The 18,378-nt window shown below is 37.3% G+C and overlaps 1 protein-coding gene across 3 annotated transcripts; it reads right to left on the minus strand.

The window, feature by feature from the left end:
• Positions 1–1,582: 1,582 nt before the first annotated feature.
• Positions 1,583–6,453, minus strand: LOC149408286 (zinc finger (C3HC4-type RING finger) family protein / BRCT domain-containing protein). Of its 3 annotated transcripts, none has more exons than XR_016299685.1 (9): positions 6,036–6,453; positions 5,793–5,926; positions 5,539–5,683; positions 5,120–5,263; positions 4,317–4,886; positions 3,868–4,047; positions 2,679–2,872; positions 2,503–2,587; positions 1,583–1,968 (listed from the first exon to the last, which is right to left on the minus strand). XR_016299685.1 is itself a non-coding variant. In XM_089616600.1 (9 exons), the coding sequence occupies exons 1-8, from the start codon at positions 6,156–6,158 to the stop codon at positions 2,696–2,698; spliced, it is 1,431 nt and encodes a 476-aa protein (XP_089472726.1). In that variant the 5' UTR covers positions 6,159–6,453; the 3' UTR covers positions 2,097–2,587; positions 2,679–2,695. The 3 variants fall into 3 exon arrangements, 2 of the variants coding, with proteins under 2 accessions (XP_089472726.1, XP_089472717.1); XM_089616600.1 differs by lacking the exon at positions 1,583–1,968 and having other exon boundaries at positions 2,097–2,587; positions 5,120–5,132; positions 5,175–5,263; XM_089616591.1 differs by lacking the exon at positions 1,583–1,968 and having other exon boundaries at positions 2,097–2,587.
• Positions 6,454–18,378: the final 11,925 nt, after the last annotated feature.

An 18,378-nucleotide genomic window follows, 5' to 3' on the forward strand; every position in this document is an offset into this window, starting at 1 on the left:
TTCGTTGACATAAAAATAGGGGTGTGACTCTCTCTCTCTCTCTCTCTCTTACTGGGACGAAGCCAGGTTCACGGGTTCACAAGATGTAGGAATATATCGGCATATCAAGAATATATGGTGTATATTTGTTGTAGATTGGGTCATTCCTGAAACAAATTTCATGGTTCTTTTTCCTAAGTCAGAGCAATGCGCAATTAAACCGTTGAAAATGATAGGGGGAAAAAAAACAAGAAAAAAAAACCGTTGAAACGCATCTCTTTTTTTAATTACAGCAATTCCGGATAGTTGTTATATATAATATAGAGCCTAGCTTTGCCAGAAGAGTTGAACTCTTGCACTATTATTTTTAATTTACTGATGACATGGAAATGGTTGAATTCAAGATTTTTTCAGGGTATATCGAAAAAATGATGAACGTGAAAAACAAAGATACAACATATAGCATAAAATCATCCTCTTTCTGTAAAAACAAAAACAAACAAAAAAAACGTTCTTTTTATTACGATTAGTCAACCACCTCAGCAATATTTTCGGTAAGGAAATTGAATGTCAAAAATAGTTTACAAGTGAAAAAAGAGAAGACCTAATACCACTGCCATGGAGTTCTCCTATCAAACATCCCCTTAAAACTATTCATTGGGTGTGGAAATTATACAATAAAAATTTTTATTCAATTTGTTTTAATGGTTAATTATTTATTTATTTTCCTTAATTAATTCATTTTAATGTATTAATCATTTCAACTATTGATTTAAATCTTTTTTAATGTAATTGATTTTTTTTTAATTTTATGTAATTGATTTGAAATCATTTAAAATTTACATATAAGCTAGAAATGTATACTTTACATTAATTTGTTTTAACTTACGCAATGAGGTTTATAGAATTTTAGTTTCTCACATTTACAATGTTTTTTTTTTATAACTTATACATGAAGAATTTGTTGCAACTAGTCAATCTCCTAACTTCTTTTAAGATTTTAGACAAATTTTCATTTTATTAAAAAAATAGTTGTAAATTAAATTAACTAAAACAATTATTTTTAGTTAATTTAATTTACTTCGACCTTGTAGACTATTTTTTTAAATAAAATGAAATTTTGGATTTTTTTTAAAGGAGAAAAAAATTAAAACTATTTATATCTATAGATAGTATGGCATACATAATATATATATAGTAACATTACAGATATTAAAAGGAAGGTATATCAAAAGAATATTCCATTTTCTATTAAAAAAAAATGGTACAATACTACTGGAGAACAATTTATACAAAGTGCTAAAGTTGTATTATTTTTTTAGCAAAATTTGTACCAAAGATATACTATTGGAGATGCTCTAAGGGAGGTGATTACACATTTCAAGGGGGATTGGGTATTATTGATTGATTCAGATGTTCTACAAAATTTCTTGATCGATCTCATCATATTTAATTCCTGGTATTAAAATGAATATAATCAGAAAAATATAAAACAATATCCATAAGTTTCCTTGCAAGAGAACTATCAAGTGTCTTATCATAAAGACCTCAATTGGAACAAGTTTTTACTAAACAAAAAAAAAAAAACAAAACAAAACAAAACAAAAAAACAAAAAAAGTCGGAACTAGTCAGTGAACTTGGAAATCTGAAAGAACTAACCTGTTACATTACATCATTAAATTGTCATTTTTCTCTTAATAATTGAGGCGTGTTTTCAGAAAGAAGAAATAAATAAAAACTACAAATACAAATACAAACGTCAATTCAGGATCCAGTGTAATAGTTACAACTTACAAGTGATTTTCACGCCATAGTAATTGACATCATAAATACCTTGAAATTGTCATTTTACCATTCTTTTGATGGTCAAATATATATTCCTTTTAGGCCATGCGATTAGATAGGCGTTTCGCAACAATAAAAGCTTCAGTTAAACTTCGGATCCCCACACTTATGACTTGTAAATTGTAATTGCTTATACCTTGTCCCTATAAAATTTAGATGATATGAAATACTAAATCTCTGAAATAAATTGAAAAAAGTAAAAAAAAAAAAAAAAAAAAAAAAAAAAAAAAAATCACTATGCTAGTGCCTAGTGTATATGTTATAAATACTATCCTCCTAAAATGTATGCGATATATAATTGGTCAAAGACAAGAGCAAATAACAAAAAAGTAGAGTGAAGTCGATAGTGATGTGGCAAATTGTAGGGACGTGAAAATGAATAATCTTGCCTAGTGGTCATCGCAGCTTAAAAGCATTAATGATGAAAGATTAATTATTTCTTACGGAAAGAAACTCAACATCCTCGCCCACTACATAGTACTCGTACATATTCACGGCCTAAGAATGTCCGCGTGACATATTTAGTGGTAAGGATTCCATTAAGAAACCAACTTTCATTTTCTTTTTGTTGTTTGCTAAACGTATGGCCACTTTTAGAATTCATTTCACATTCGGACCTAAAAATCTTGTCTCTAAGCTAAAAGCAAAAAATAAATAATAATAATAATATATCTTGCCTCGTTAACCAATCACGCAAGCTTCGGATTCACCTAGGCAGTAACAACTCTAGTGACATCCGTCTTGTACCTAATCCCATTCCACCTGTTCATATAGATCCACTATAACATACCTATATTTTTCCTTTATGATGCTTCAATAAATTTCACCTAATTTCTCTGCTTAAGAAATGTACCTCCCGAGAAGATCTCGTCAACGGTTGATAAGGTAGAGCCTTTGAAGCTCTGTGCAATCAGAGCACGTCCACGGATCGATAGGCGGGTCAAGGCAGTAGGAATGAATGCGCTGGATTCGACACAGATTACACACAATGAGAAAATCCTCCGGCTCTAGATGACTACAAACGCCACATACAGGTCTCGATTCAGACTGTTCAACATCAACACAGATTGCCAAAAAAAAAAAAAAAAAGGGGCACCATAAGCATAAAAATTCATAATTCAACAAACGAAGTTCCAATCCAGAAAGGACGAGGAAGAGAACTCAAAACATATTTGGTTGCAGTGACAAAGGGGGTGAATGTTGGTCATGGCCGGTTATTAAAGATCTTAAAAAGAGCATATGATAGTGAGTGCATGTGGGCCAATTTGTAGATGAATTTGGCTCCAATCACATGCCATTGGGCTCTTAGATTCACGTCTTATGTAATGTACCTAAAATGATATGTAACTAGACACAGATCCAGTGCAGTATTTCTGACCAAAATATAGGATTCAATCATGTTTTTCTCCTTGTTTTTTTCCCCACATTTCGTCAAGGTACAAAGAGTTGGTGGTGTTCAGGGATATTATATAATTATGTTGTGCAAAAGCCCAACAACTCCACAATGCCCTTCCCTTGTTCCTATTTTTGCAATACTAGACTGAAAAAAGAAATATGTCTAAAGCACTGAACATAGAGGAACATAGCTATCCTACCACTTAATATGACAAAGCTATCTCCTTAGTTTATGTCAAAGTTCACTTTTTGTCAACGTAATTTTCAATATTAAATACATAACTCTGAGTTCGTTAGAATGATACAAAGATATCCCTCACCTCATTTTTCCAAATTTTTAAGCATAAATAAGTTACTTAAATACAAAGTTTTGAGGACAAAATTATCCACGGCCTGAAGAAATTTCACAATATATTACTTAAATACAAAGTTTTGAGAACAAAATTATTCACAGCCTGAAGAAATTTCACAATATATTGTGGTTAAGTTATAGATTGTTACCTGCTAAAAATTTGAAAATTTGGGTTCATGGGATACAGTTTATTTAATTTTGTTACACATGGACAAAAAGTGATTTTTTTTACCAAACTGGTATATTTGTTATTTTCCCGAAAATTAACTAATGTGTCACAATGTTTGGATGATACCTGGGCATTTAAATGACGCATTTCCTGATCGGGAAGAATGAAAGTATCCATCTTCATTAAGTCACATGGAATGGTTTGAGAGTATATCTTCTGATCATCAGAAGCTGGATCCTCGAACTTCAGAATTTCCCGAAAAGTCGTCTTGCATAGAGGGCATGTTGAAATCTTTCGTCTTGAAGCCTGATGTAAGACCACAGATTTATGAGTATTCAACATCGCAATTAGACTGAAGAATGCAAAGTACTTAACATTGCAATTACACACATCCTAAATATCATTATTGGATCGTTTCTTTAATTAGAAACTAGGCATATTGTCGATCATCGATGGAGGCTGGTGAATCTCAAATTCATATAAGCATGTCTTACAAATAATAAGTGGAATCAGAATTATATGCATTTTTCTTTTGAAACAAAGTCTGATACAACTGGAAATAGAAGGATTCTTACCATGTGATCAGCCCAGTTCTCAATACATGAATAACAAAATCGATGACCACACTGCAAAACTCCTCTGCTCGAGCTGAAATCTGTCCAACATATAACACATGATAACTCCGGAGAAGGATTATCAGAGTCGTTCCTAATCTTGAAATCTTCTCTTGTTTCCTCTTTCGAATTATCTGCTCCGCCAAAAAATCTGTCGTCTGAAATCATTTCTGTGGTGGTTACTTCATTCTCTGTGACGGCATTTGAATCCATTGAAGAATACGTGCAATTTCGAGCATCAGTTTTCAAATTCTCATGTCCTCCCTTTTTTAAAGCATTATGATGTGTTTCTCCATATAATTGATCTGAAAGAATCGCCACTGTGTCATCATTTAAGGTGCGGATTCTACTCGGATAACACTCTTGATCTGAGTCTGAGGTTAATAATTCAACCATCTCTCTCTTCTTGAACTTCTTAACCAGCCTCCTCTTTCCTTTCCGTGAACTTTCAGCCATGTCTCCGTTATCACTAAAAGTTTTTCTTTTATCTCTTCCCGTATCCATTGAAGACTGAGAAGTTGATTCGACAGGCTTCTCATATGTACCAACAAAATAAACAAAAAAAATAAACAAACTGGTCAAGAGAAAAACTGCAGGTAAAGAAATAGACGAAACGAACAAATATATGAAACCCGATTGATGATTACTCAAATGAAAACTACTAAATTTCTCAAGCATCATACACAAACTTTAGCAATAGCGACAAGGTTGCTATAACAGCCTGCGATACAAAAGATATAGATCAATGAAAACAAATATTTTACCCGTGCTGTACGTGATCCATTTAGAGGCAGTTCTTGAAAAGAGATACCGCTACTCGATCGCAGCTCTTTATTTGTAGTGCCTCCAAAAACTTTACACTTTGACTTATGAGAACTTCCATGTCTTTTGGCACCAGTAAACCAGTTCTACAAAATATATACATATATGTACATATATATACATATTTAATAAAGAAAATGATCACTATGAAAACGAGTAGCAACATCATGATAAGCATCAGTGTGTTTGTTCTGCTAAGCAGTTAGACTCAATTCCGGAAAATGGGAATCAAAACTATATAATAGCCATACGATTTACAAGTATAAGGATGTGAAGAGCTGAAACGAGAAACAAACAACTCTTCGTTAACATAACTAAGTACGAATAAGAGCGATAACAGCATTGTGTTGTCCGACTCTACCTCATGAAGCACGACTCTAGACGTTTCAAATCCCATACTGCCACTTCGCTTTTCAGAGCCTCCGTCACAAGCATTTGTCTTGTCAGAAAGAGCTTTCTGATTCTTCACCGGAACTTCCAACGATAAGGGACCCACTTCTTCCCCGCTGCACGAAAAAAATATTTAAAACCTGACAAGGATAAATCCTGTAACTACAAGCAATCATAAATTTTATGCAACAGGGAGTTAAAAGACAGGTAAACAATCTCATGTACCTTCGCAGCGTATAAGGATCTTCGGGGACACGCCTTCCTAGTTTCACACAATCCTCAATCCATCGATGGTTCAGCACTACTGTCCCGGACCTTATAGCAATGTCATATTTCTTTCCCTCAAATTTCCGACATACCTTGATGATTTAAAAACAGCACCAAAAAACTCCCTTCTAAGAACAACATAAACCCTAAATTACAGTGAAGAAACAGACTCTAGAATTTCTATGATATTGAAATGAATACCAGATGTGTTATTGAGCTCGACATTGCACCGACGTAACTAGCACCGGAGTGGTCGATGAGCTTGATAAGGTTGAACCTCTCGGCTCCGCTGTATCCGCTCACAGTTGCGATCACAGATTCCATCGAACTTCGGCCAGGCAATTCCTCGGTATCCAAAATCTAGGGTTTCAATCCCAAATTTGTACACGAATACGCCAGAAGAGAAAATGGAATTCAGACTCAAAATCCAATGAAAGAGCGAGAATGGGTTACAGTACGACTGGGTACAGAGAAGCGAAAATAATCGCAGCTTTTCTTCTGAAAGGGAAAGAGAAGTGACAAATTAGCGGGAACGAAGATTTTAAATTCTGTGTTCCAGAAATATAGGGAGGATTGGCTGGTGTGCTAATCTTTAAGGCGTGTGTCCAAGACTCCAAATCTGGATGGGAAACTTCCACCAGTACCCCATTAAAAAATGTTAATCCTATTTAAAAAAATAAATAAATAAATAAAATTTAAACAATAAAGAAAATCTGATAAAACTGTATAAAATTATAAAAATGATTTATTAGAAACTAGTATTAACATTAAGTACTCTCTCAGGGCTTCTCCAGTGGAGCGCAATAACCTCCTTAATATTGCGCTAGTGCCCCACTGGAGCGCAATAACCTACGCTATATTAGCGTGGGAAGTTATTTCCCAACAGTGCAGCGCTATTTGTAGCGCTGCACTGTTTAAGCGCTAAATTTTGTTTTTTTTCTCTTTTAGGTTTTAAAATTTACCCAAATGCCCAAATTGTATATAATTACTTAATATTTACCCCTAAAATTATTTAATTTATATAAAATTTATTATTGTGTATAATTTAAAAGACAACAATATTTTAAAATACAACAATGATATTTGCACATTGCAAGAAAATTATAATATTAAAACGGTCATAATCAACTAATACCAAACACAATTACATTAGCAATTTAGAAGAAAGTCAACAAAAAAAACTCAAAAGACATTAAAAACACAATGCAACAAAATAAAATAACAATAGATAAACTAATATTCTGGAAGATTGGTGCCGGATCCCCCGAGACCGGTAAAATATTGAGAATATGAATCAGAAGTCGGAGGTGGTGCATGGGATTGTTGTTGTTCAAGCCTCTTTTGCATAATTTTCGCTTGTTCGGCTTGAACATATGCCCGAACCTGTGGATCTGGTATTGAACTTAAATCCCGGAACAATATTTTATTTTCTTCCTTGATTTCTTTCAATTCCAAGTGGCGTTGCCTTATAACACTTGTCTTCTTCAATTGCTCAAGAAGTTCTTTATTTCCTTCCTCAATACCACTAATTCTAGACATTATTCCATCATCCACTTTTTTTTTAATTTGGCTTTCTTCACCCCAATCGGCCGCTCAGGAGGAGATGGATGTCTAGCAGATTCAGGAGTTGGATTTTCTGACTCTTGTGGGCAAGATGAACCTCGAGATGTTTGTCTTGCACTTGAGGCTCCATCTTGGAATTTTTCAAAATTCTTAATAATGTTCCACACATGATCAAACTTCCAACCTTTCTTGAATTTTTCATCTTGTGAAAGCAATACTTTAGCTTGATCCATTTAAAAGTTGATAAAACAATGGTTAAGTAAAAATCTAATCGTGAGAAAATAATAAACTATATTACTCACAATATCTAATCTGCATGTTGGTCAACAACGTGGTTTTCCAGGAATGTTAGGAAGTTTAGATTGTATGCACTGGAAATGGAAAAATTGTCTCACTGGATGGGCCGACCAATACACGGGTCGCGGTGGAAAGCCTACTATTATACTTGAAGCTGTAGCAGATTATGATCTTTGGATATGGCATGCTTATTTTGGTATGCCAGGGAGCAATAATGATATCAATGTGCTAGATTCTTCCCATTTATTTTCCAATCTCACTCAAGGTATCGCTCCTCCTGCCCATTATGTCATACAAGGAGTAGAGTATAATATGGGTTACTATTTGGCTGATAGTATATATCCAAAATGGTCAACCATCGTGCAAACTATCCGAGAGCCACGTGGCCAAAAAAAAAGTATTTTGCAATGAAGCAAGAAGCGTGCAGAAAAGACGTAGAACGTGCATTCGGGGTTCTCCAACAACGATTTGAAATTGTTGCCGGACCGACACGATTTTGGAGAAAAGACGTCTTACAAGATATAATGACTGCATGCATAATTATGCATAACATGATAATTGAAGATGAACGAGATCTTAGTGCTCCAATAAGAGTTGCGGGAGAAACACCACCAGCGAATGTTGAAATGGTGGGGGATGATGGCACAAGATTTGAGCAATTCGTTAATCGTTATAGACAAATAAGAGATAAAGATGCACACATCGCACTTCGGAATGCATTGATTGAGCACTTGTGGGAAGAGTATTCTAATTCCGAGTCATAATTGTTTGTGTTAAAGTTACTTTTATTTGTTGTGTTGTAGTTTGTTTTACTTTATTTTAATTGAGTTGTGTTGTAATTTTTTTTATTTTAATTGTATTGTGTTGTATTTTATTTTTTGTGTTGTGATTTTTATTAAATAAAATTTTATTTTATTTAATGTGTATTTATATTTATAATTATAATTAATTTATAGAGTAATATTTTACTCATTATCATAATTCTTCTAAGTTATCTAATTAGTAATAATAATAAAAAATATAGGGGTATAAGTATAAATAGGAAATAAAGGGGGGAAAAATAGAGTGAAAAATAGAGTGGAAAATAGAGTTCGGTTGGAGAGAAATCACTGTTTACAGAAAAATAGAGTGAGAAATAGAGTGATCGGTTGGAGATGGCCTCATACTTCATACTTTAGTCTACGTGCACTCTCTCCAAAAAATTCAATACTTGGGTTTTTAATTTTCGGTGTCGTTGCTATGGAGACTCCGGTGATCTCCAACAATGGAAGCCTCTTGACATAGGAGAACATGCTTTTATTTTTATTTTCATCTCCGTGTTTTTTTTTATTACGTTTCAATAATTCAGACTCATTCTATCTTGATTTTGTACATTCCGCCCTTTAATCGAAGTGGTTTTGAATATTCAGTTCATCATTTCCAAGCCTTGAAGTAACTTACCTAGACTTTAAATCGAGTCCGCATTATCTCCGCCACACCTTTGGGTGTTAAACTCTTTCCCAAAGAGCCTGAAATTTCTTGTTTATACACATTTTCTTACCAAAGAAGATGACACTTGATGATTTTGAAATTAAGTATTGTGTCCGTAACAAATGTGAGCATTGACATACGATCTATTAACCCATATCTTAGAATGAGAACAAACAGATGCGATCATCTTCCATGAACAATTCTAATTCATACAAACAATAGAATAACGAGATTGGCTAGACCTTTGGACTTTAAACTGAAAGTTATGTCTCATGGCTACAACTTTCATGGTTGTTATCGACAATTTTTTCGAATGAAAAGGTTGTTCACATTAACAACGAAATTAATCGGAAAATTGGCACAATCACATCCATCATACAAAACATATTCATATTCATATTCATTTTTTTATCATCAAATGATGGAAGAGCATATGAGGATCCCGTCGATTTGAGGTATTATCTTTTACTATAAAAAAGTTGACCAAGAAAATGAAACGGGTTAATCTTTGTTAATTCAAGTTAATGAACACACTTTAGATGTGTTTTAAAGGTTATGTACAGATTCAAAAATCAAAGACAAACACATAACTCATTCTAATATTAACAAAAAATAACAAAAAGATAGATCCTTATAATAACATTGAACGGGAAAAAAGTGGATGCTTACGCTATAGAAGCACAACAAATGTTAAAAAAAGGCAAATCATTTAATCGTACAAATCTGATTCAATCAGTGAAATCCCTTCACTCGCACCAGCTGAAAGGGACAATCCTTTAGTCGTCATTGCTGAAATAGACAAATCTTTGATCAACATTGATGAGACTTGGATTTTTTGGGAAGTTCTAGACAAAAACCAATGAAAACTGGCTAACCCTAATATCATCAGATTCTTTAAATGCTAATAAAATTTTGAATTTAGAAAACCACAAAATCCCAATAATCGAACAACATATCTTTTATATAATCTCGTAAATTAAGCACACGAAAACGGGTTGAATTTTTCATTCTAATTCTTTCTTCAAATAAAACACAGGGTAGCTAAAAAAAGCGCAACTAATATATCTCACACTCAAGGATAATTTCAACATAAAAAATTTGGCTGAAACGCCACATCTCCTAAATTTGCTATTTCTCAAAATATTTTCAGACGTTGGCTAATATGCAATCTAAACGTTTGCGTGCGGGTAGTCCGTGTAACTCTTCTTTTTTAAATGAGGTGGAGTAATATCTAGTAGATGTGATCTGGGTCCATCATAATTCACCCAAAACGTGTAGAAATTACTGGATCTACCGAATTATAAAATCATATACTGCAAATATCTCATTACTTTTCGACTGAGATTATTTCATGTTTACCGTCTTTCTATATATTTATAAGGGTCAAGCGGCTATATAGCCAAATAGAACTTAAGCTTTTGTAAAATAGCCATAGTTTGTCAACTATAAGCAAACTAGCCTAAGTAAGATTAATCTAGGCTGGATTAAATTTAATCCCAACGAACTATAAAGACAGAATGTAAGCTTTATGAAGGCTGGATTAAAATTAATTGAGGCATTATTAAAAGTCGTAGTACTCTCAATTGACTATTTTGCTATATCTAATGAAACTATGGCTATTTTGCAAAAGTCATAGTTTGAATTGGCTACTTCATACCATTTTTCCTATTTATAAATATTTCACAAGGCATTCTATTAGAATAAGGGTAAAATATCTTAGACACAATATGGACGAATATCAAAATAAATCTCACACTAATGATATAGAGAACATTAAAAATCAGGCACTCATTTAACTCTTTCGAAATACTCATATTGATTGATTGAGAGGTATCAAAATAATTACGATCCAACACCCATAAAAGATTATTCTTCAGTCTGTATAGAGCTCCCATCGTTTTTTGAATCGTAGCTCAACCTAGAGCTCTGATACTAGTTGTCACCTCTGAGCCAAATAGGCTCCACACCTCTAAGAATCTCCAACTTGGAGACTAATCTCATCACATGTCTCCATCTACAGCGGCAACTCTCATCTTCAATCAAGGAGTCCAACTGAATTCAAGCACAACTTTAGTTAGTCATATGGCACTGACTTCGCCAACTATTGTATATGCTTCATCCGAGCATGATACACCGGGTTTTGCCAACTAAATGGCATTCTGGATATCACTGTACAACACACTCTCATCGTGGTCTTGATCCAACTCGCGCAGAAACGTCTGCAGCCATATCATGATGGCCACGTACTCCGCCTCGTAGCTCAACAAGACAACAATCTTCTGCAACCTCGAGACCCAGCAGATTGCCGTCCCTCCAAACGTGTAGACGTATCCGGACATGCTCTTCCTACTGTCGACGTCGCCTCTATTGTCTGCATCGACGTAGCCTTGAAGTCTCAGCTCAGACTTCCTAAATATCAATGCCGAACTCGAGCTGCCTCTCTGATATCGGAGGATCCACATCACAACCTCTCAATGCTCTTTCCCCGGGTTACTCATAAACCTACTCAGCTCGATCCGCAAATCATCGTCGTAAGGTCTTCAGTCGTCACCTCGGTGCCGATTAGGCTCCACACCTCTAACAATCTCTCACTTGGAGACTAATCTCATCACATGTCTCCATCTGCAGAGGCAATTCTGATCTTCAAGCAATGAGTCCAACTAAAGCCGAGCACAACTTCAGTTTGTCATATGGCACTGACTTCGTCAAAATGTCCACGTGATTCTGACTTCCTACATATCACTTAATGCTCTGGATATCACTGTACAATACACTCTCATCTTGGTCTTGATCCAGCTCGCGCAGAAACGTCTGCAGTCATATCATGATGGCCACGTACTCCACCTCACAGCTCGATAAGGCAACAATCTTCTGCAACCTCGACATCCAGAAGATTGTCATCCCTCTAAATGTGTAGACGTATATGGACGTGCTCTTCCTGTTGTCGACGTCGCCTCCAATGTCTGCATCGATGTAGCCTTGAAGTCCTAGCTCAGACTTCCTGAATATCAACGTCGAACTCGAGCTACCTCTCGGATATCGGATGATCCACGTCACAGCCTCCCAATGTTCTCTCCCCGAGTTACTCATAAACCTGCTCAAGTCAATCCGCAAATCATCATCGTAAGGTCTTCACACGTCACCTTGGCGCCGATTACGCTCCACACCAATAGCAATCTTCCACTTGGAGACTAATCTCATCGCATGTCTCCATCTGCAATGGTAACTCTGATCTTCAAACAAGGAGTCCAACTGAAGTCGAGCACTACTTCAATTTTTCATATGGCACAGACTTCGTCAACATGTTAGCTAGATTCTGACTTTTTGCGATCTTCCCAAGCACTAGCACTCCATCTTCTAGTGTCAATCTCATGAAGTGATATCGCAGATGTAAATGCTTCGTCCGAGCACACTAGAACAAATAAAGGCATCCGGTGCGACGATTGTCGCACCTAATGCCCCAAAAGTCGCACATAATAGTTTATTAGGTGCGACATTAGGTGCGACATTGTCGCACCTAATAGTCCGTCGCTAAAGGTATTAGGTGCGACACTATTAGGTGCGACATGTCTCACATAATGCCCAATCTATTTTGCTGTCAAAATTATTGAAATTGGCGGGTAATTTCTTATCGGGTGCGACATGTCGTACCGAATAATCTTCCCGCCATTATATTCGGTGCGACATGTCACACCGAATATGTTATTTTAATTAAAAAAAATTTACAAAATTATAAATTAGAAAATTAAATCAAAATTCATCTATAATTAAATAAAAAATTAATTAACAAAATTCTAAATTATAAATAATATTCTGAAAATAGAATTCTTAGTTGAAAAATACAAATACAATCTAATAAAAACGAAAAAGTTAATTCCTAATTTTTTTCCTATACAACTTATCGATAGTACAATTTCCTCTATCGAATAAGTTGGCAGAAATTCGGGAACCCCTTCCTCGTCCTCGTCTGCCGCTGCCTAACGCGCTGCCGCTCGTTCTGCCGCTTCCGTAAGGACGGTCTCGCAAGAAATCCATAGAACCAAGCGTAGAACCCGGCGTAGAAGCAGGCGTCTGCTGATCTGTACCACCTGGTTGTGGTGCAGGCGGAGGTTGGGGAGTCGTGGGAGGCTGGTTGTGCATCTGGGTGAGGAATGCGATTTGTTGCCGCATCTCCTGCAACTCAGCTTGTTGGGCATCCATTTGAGCTCGCATCTCGCTAACCAATGGATCGGTCTGAGATGACGAACTTGACGAGCCTCTATCTAGCTCTTGGGCCACACCCAGTGATGACCTTCGGATCGAATGCCCTATCCTGACTTCCCAGTCTCTGCATACTCCCAAAACTTCACGCATCGCGTACTCCTCTGCATCTTCTTGGGAGATCACGGTGTTTCGCTCCTCAGCTTGTCGCAAAATATCTATCGTCATGGCGGTGACTTGATCCTCCACAAAAAAAACTACAAAAACTTATCAGATAAGCATAATTTAAGTAATTAAATATAGTAGATATAACAAATAACTTACAAATTGTGACTTCGCGAAGTCCGTCATCCACGATTCCTTAGCATCATGGTGTTTTTCTTACCATATTGCTAAATCCGAGCAAATACTCCCATCTTCCTTTTGCTGTAATTTTTCAACGTTAAAATATGAATCACATATATATTGCATCTTAATATTAAGCGACTTACGTTCCTCGAGCGATGACCTAAAAAACTAAGCGACCCTTATCTCGCCTTCGTCTTCTTCTTCTTTGAATTTTCCCGGTTGCGGACAGACTTCGCCTGCGAGACATAAATTCGTTAAATTCAATATTCAGAAATTCATATAACCCTCAGAAGTTCAACTCATACCTTATGCTCCGGCGGGTCGAACATCTGTATTGCCTTCAACCAGGCTTCCTGGTTATAGCCTTCGGGAGTTTCGTTTTTAGCGAGATCCTTACTCCCGCAAAACATCTTGAAGAAGAGCTGTGACGTTCTGGGTGATTCGTTGTTTATCACGATGACGAGTGATGAACTTCACGCCATTCACAAAGCATCTCGGATACTGATGAGCAATTTGCATAGATCCCGCAGACAATGCGTAAAGCTCTTCGGACACGTCGGAAAACCACTAACTTTTATGTCATAAATCTGGAATATGAAAATGAAGATGATGTCATTAGCATTTTTAGTATGCTTTCAGCAAATGAATCCTTTCATTTTACCTTTTTTCGAAAACCAAATTTTGAATTCTTTTCTATGCATTGCTTCGATATCAGATTCTTCAGTTCCCACTTCAGAGTTATTTTGAATAAGTTCCAAATGCTCACTATTAATGTTACGTAATTAGATGTAAATCAATGAGCTAGGTAATGTACATATTTAAATGAACGATTCACTTACATCAAATACGGATCGATTTCTGGACAATTGGTATAAATGTACCACTCCGCCTTCTCTTTCTGGTCGTCGTCTAAAACTATCGGCTTCATCATCCCGTAAGGCACATAGTTTTTAGACCGAAAAACATAAAGTTCCCGCACTTGAACTTCATCGAAAGTTTTCTTATCTTTGAGATACCTTGCAACAAATGTCAATGCCTCTTCTACAACGTACGATTCCGCAATGGAGCCTTCTAGCCTAGCTCTATTTCTGACAAATTGTTTTAACGTTCCTAGGTATCTCTCAACTGGGTACATCCATTGCATATGCACCGGACCGCCACACAACGCTTCATTTGGTAGATGAATTACAACGTGAACCATGATCGTGAAAAAAGCTGGCAAAAATATCATCTCAAACTTACACAATATCTCAATGAGTGAATCTTGCGCTTTTTCGAGATCTTCCACTCTCAGGGTTCTAGAACTGATCAACTTGAAAAAGTTGCAAAGCTCGGAGGTCGTCTCTTGTATCGGTTTTGGCACAAAAGGGCAAATACCATCAGCCAACAGCCTCTGCAAGATCACGTGACAATCGTGCGACTTCAAACCTGTGAACTTCCCATCAGCAGTCACATTTTTCTTCAAATTTCCAGCGAGCCCGTCTGGGAATTTGACAGATTGTAGGAACTCGGTAAACCGCTGTCTCTGCTCAAGGGTTAACATGTACGCTACTGGCGGTTTGTACCACCCATTCCTTTGTTGTCTCAAGTGCAGAGAAGACTTGATTTTCAAGTCCATCAAGTCAAATCTCGACTTCTCCGTATCATAGTTCTTCTTTTCCAAGCTGAGCATCATCCCGAGAAGATTCTCGCACACGTTCTTCTCTATATGCATGACGTCCATATTGTGCTTCAACTCCAACTCTGACCAGTAAGACAACTCATAGAAGATGCTCTTTTTGGTCCAATTCAATTCGCACTCAGCACGTTTTCGTTTACCAGCATGTTTGCAGTTGTTGTGCAAGAAACACTAGTCAACTAATCGAGTATGTCTTGCGCAGTCAACTTGACAGGTTTACGGCATTTCTCGTGGCGATCTAGATAGTGATCAATGCTTTTCCTCAATCGGTGAGGAGTAGGCAAGAATCGACGATGGTCATTGTAGACGATCCTGTTTTTGACTTTCATAGATGGTGTCTCAAGGTTGCATGTGGGGCACGCAAGATACCCTTGGCCACTCCATCCTAACAAATACGATCGAGCCAGAAAGTCATTTATCGTCCATAGAAGCGTGGCACGCAACCGAAACACTTCATTGTTTGCCCCATCTCGCACTTGGAACCCAGTATCCCACAATTCTTTCAGCTCTTCAACTACTGGTTGTAAGAACATGTCCATGTCTTTTCCAGGTGAGCTCGGTCCAGGTATCAGAAGCGTCAGCATCAAATACTCCTTTTTTTATGCACAACCAAGGTGGCAAGTTGTAAGCAGTTAGTACCACTGGCCACATACTATACGCTAGACTCATTTCCCCAAACGGGTTGAACCCATCAGAAGCTAGTCCCAGAGGTACGTTACGAGGCTCTGCAGCACAATCTAGGTATCTCTTGTTTAGATTCTTTCACGTCGAACCATCCGCAGGATGTCGCAAAACGTCTTCTTCCTTGACGCGATCTCATTCGTGCCGCTGCATCTCAAGCGACGTGTGTCGAGAAGCGTACAATCACTTCAATCAATCTTTCAAGGGAAAGTATCGTAATATCTTTTGTGATACATTCTTTCCAGTTGGCTTCTATCTGCTCTCATTGCAAATTGGGCACACTTCAGCTTTCTCGAGATCTTTTCGAAATAACACACAATCGTTGATGCACACGTCGATCATATCGTATCCCATGCCGAAACGCTTCAGCTTCGCCTTGGCCTCATAGTTTTTTTCCGAAATTCGGTTACCAATTAAATGAGACTTCCGCAAGAGCTGCAACAATTATGTAAACGACTTGTTCGTCCAATGGTTCGTGACTTTGATGTGCATCAACGAAACCAGGAACGACACAGACGAAAACTCTTTGCATCCAGGGTACAATTCTATTTCCAACTCGTTGAATAAGTCTTCCACTTGCTCCTCTACACGCACTTCACTCGGAGTCAGATCCGTAAAATCGTCGAAGTCCTCGTGATCCATTATATCATGGAGAGCATCGTGCAATCCGCCAACTCCTCTTTGGTTAGTCTCGCTGGCATCTTCTACTTGGGTAAGCACATGACGTTCGCCTTGATGATACCATTCGGTGCATCCCGGGGGTAAACCCCTTGTTCAAAAGGTGATTCTTTATGACCCCGATGTCATGCTATATCACGTTATTGCAAGACTTACAAGGACAACGATATTGACCGTTTTCGTTCGGGAGTCTGCTTGCTAGGCGGATAAACTCGCTAACCCTTGTTTTATATTGCAAACTCAACAGATTGTTCTCGATAATCCAATCTCTACTTGGATTTGACATTCTGCTGAATGAGATGGGAAATTGAGAGATAAAAATGAATCGTTATTTTGTAAGAGTGAATTGTTAGGAAATTGAGAGGTAAAAATGAATTGTTAGGAAATTGAGAGTGAATCGTTAATATTTGAAATTTAGAGTGAATTGTTATGAAATTGAGAGTGATGAATTATTAGGAAATTAAGAGTGAATCGTTAATATTTGAAAGATTCGAGAGCGAATTTGTAAAAGTGAAAGAGAAATTGTGAAAGACATGTATTAATTTTGAAAAATGGTTAGAATTCGTTATATTATTGAAAGAGTTAATTTTTTGACAAACACGTTTTATTCTACCGAAAATTCGGTAGAGTTTCCCATAAAATATTGACTAACCAAAATCTGCAATTAAAAAAAAAACACATATATAACCAACCATGACTATCCTATTAACATACTAAATACTAAACAGATCCTCCGTGGCTCGGTCGCAATAAATTTTCAATATGTTTACATAAATTTAACATGTAACTAATTCATTTTAAAATATATTACTAATTAATCCAACTAACTATGTTACTAATTAACTAATTAATCAAATTTTCAACAAATTGCAATCAAACTAAACGGACAATTAAACTCAACATATATCCATAAAACTAATTAGTAGACGAATATTCATTTCAACATTCCAATTTAACTAAACTACTAAATAAAAATTATATAAAAATTGTCACTAACCTTCAACGGCGAGGTAACACGATGTCGGGGTTAAGGCTGATCACGTCGGGGCTGGGCCGAGGGCGGGCCGGGGCAGGTGGGGCGGCGGCGGGGGGCGAGGGCAGGAGGCGTATGGCAGGTTAAGTGGGCCGGGGCGGGTTGGGCGGGCGGAGCGAGTTGGGCGACGGCGGCCAAAAATCTGGGCAGCCGAGAAGGAAGCGCCTACGAGGTTCTTGGCGGCAACGCGGGGGAGAGGATGGTACGCAGGCGAGTGGGACGGCCTCACTTATCGGAGCACTGGTCGGAGCAGAGAGAGGGAGTGAGATTAATTGAGAGAGAGAGGGTGAGACAGAGAGAGAGAGAGAGAGATGGGACGTACCAGAGATGGGCTGGTCGCCGGAGACTGGCTGGGGGGACGTGTTGGGTCAGAGAGAGAGAGTCAGATTGAGAGAAGAGGAGAGACAGAGCGAGAGAGGAGGACGGCGGCGTGGGGGGCTGGCCAAGGTCGAGCTCACCGGAGTTGCAGAGAGAGATAGGGCGGGTTAGGCAAAGAGGTAGAGAGACAGAAGGCTCGAGCGAGGAAGGAGAAGAAGGCTTGGGTTTTTATAATCCCTAAAACTATTGGGTGCAACAATATCGCACCTAATAATCAT

Source organism: Urtica dioica, chromosome 1 (assembly GCF_054948205.1).
Source record: "Urtica dioica subsp. dioica isolate 48M chromosome 1, U.dioica_male_clone48M_v1_H2, whole genome shotgun sequence".
Taxonomy (NCBI): Eukaryota; Viridiplantae; Streptophyta; class Magnoliopsida; order Rosales; family Urticaceae; genus Urtica; species Urtica dioica.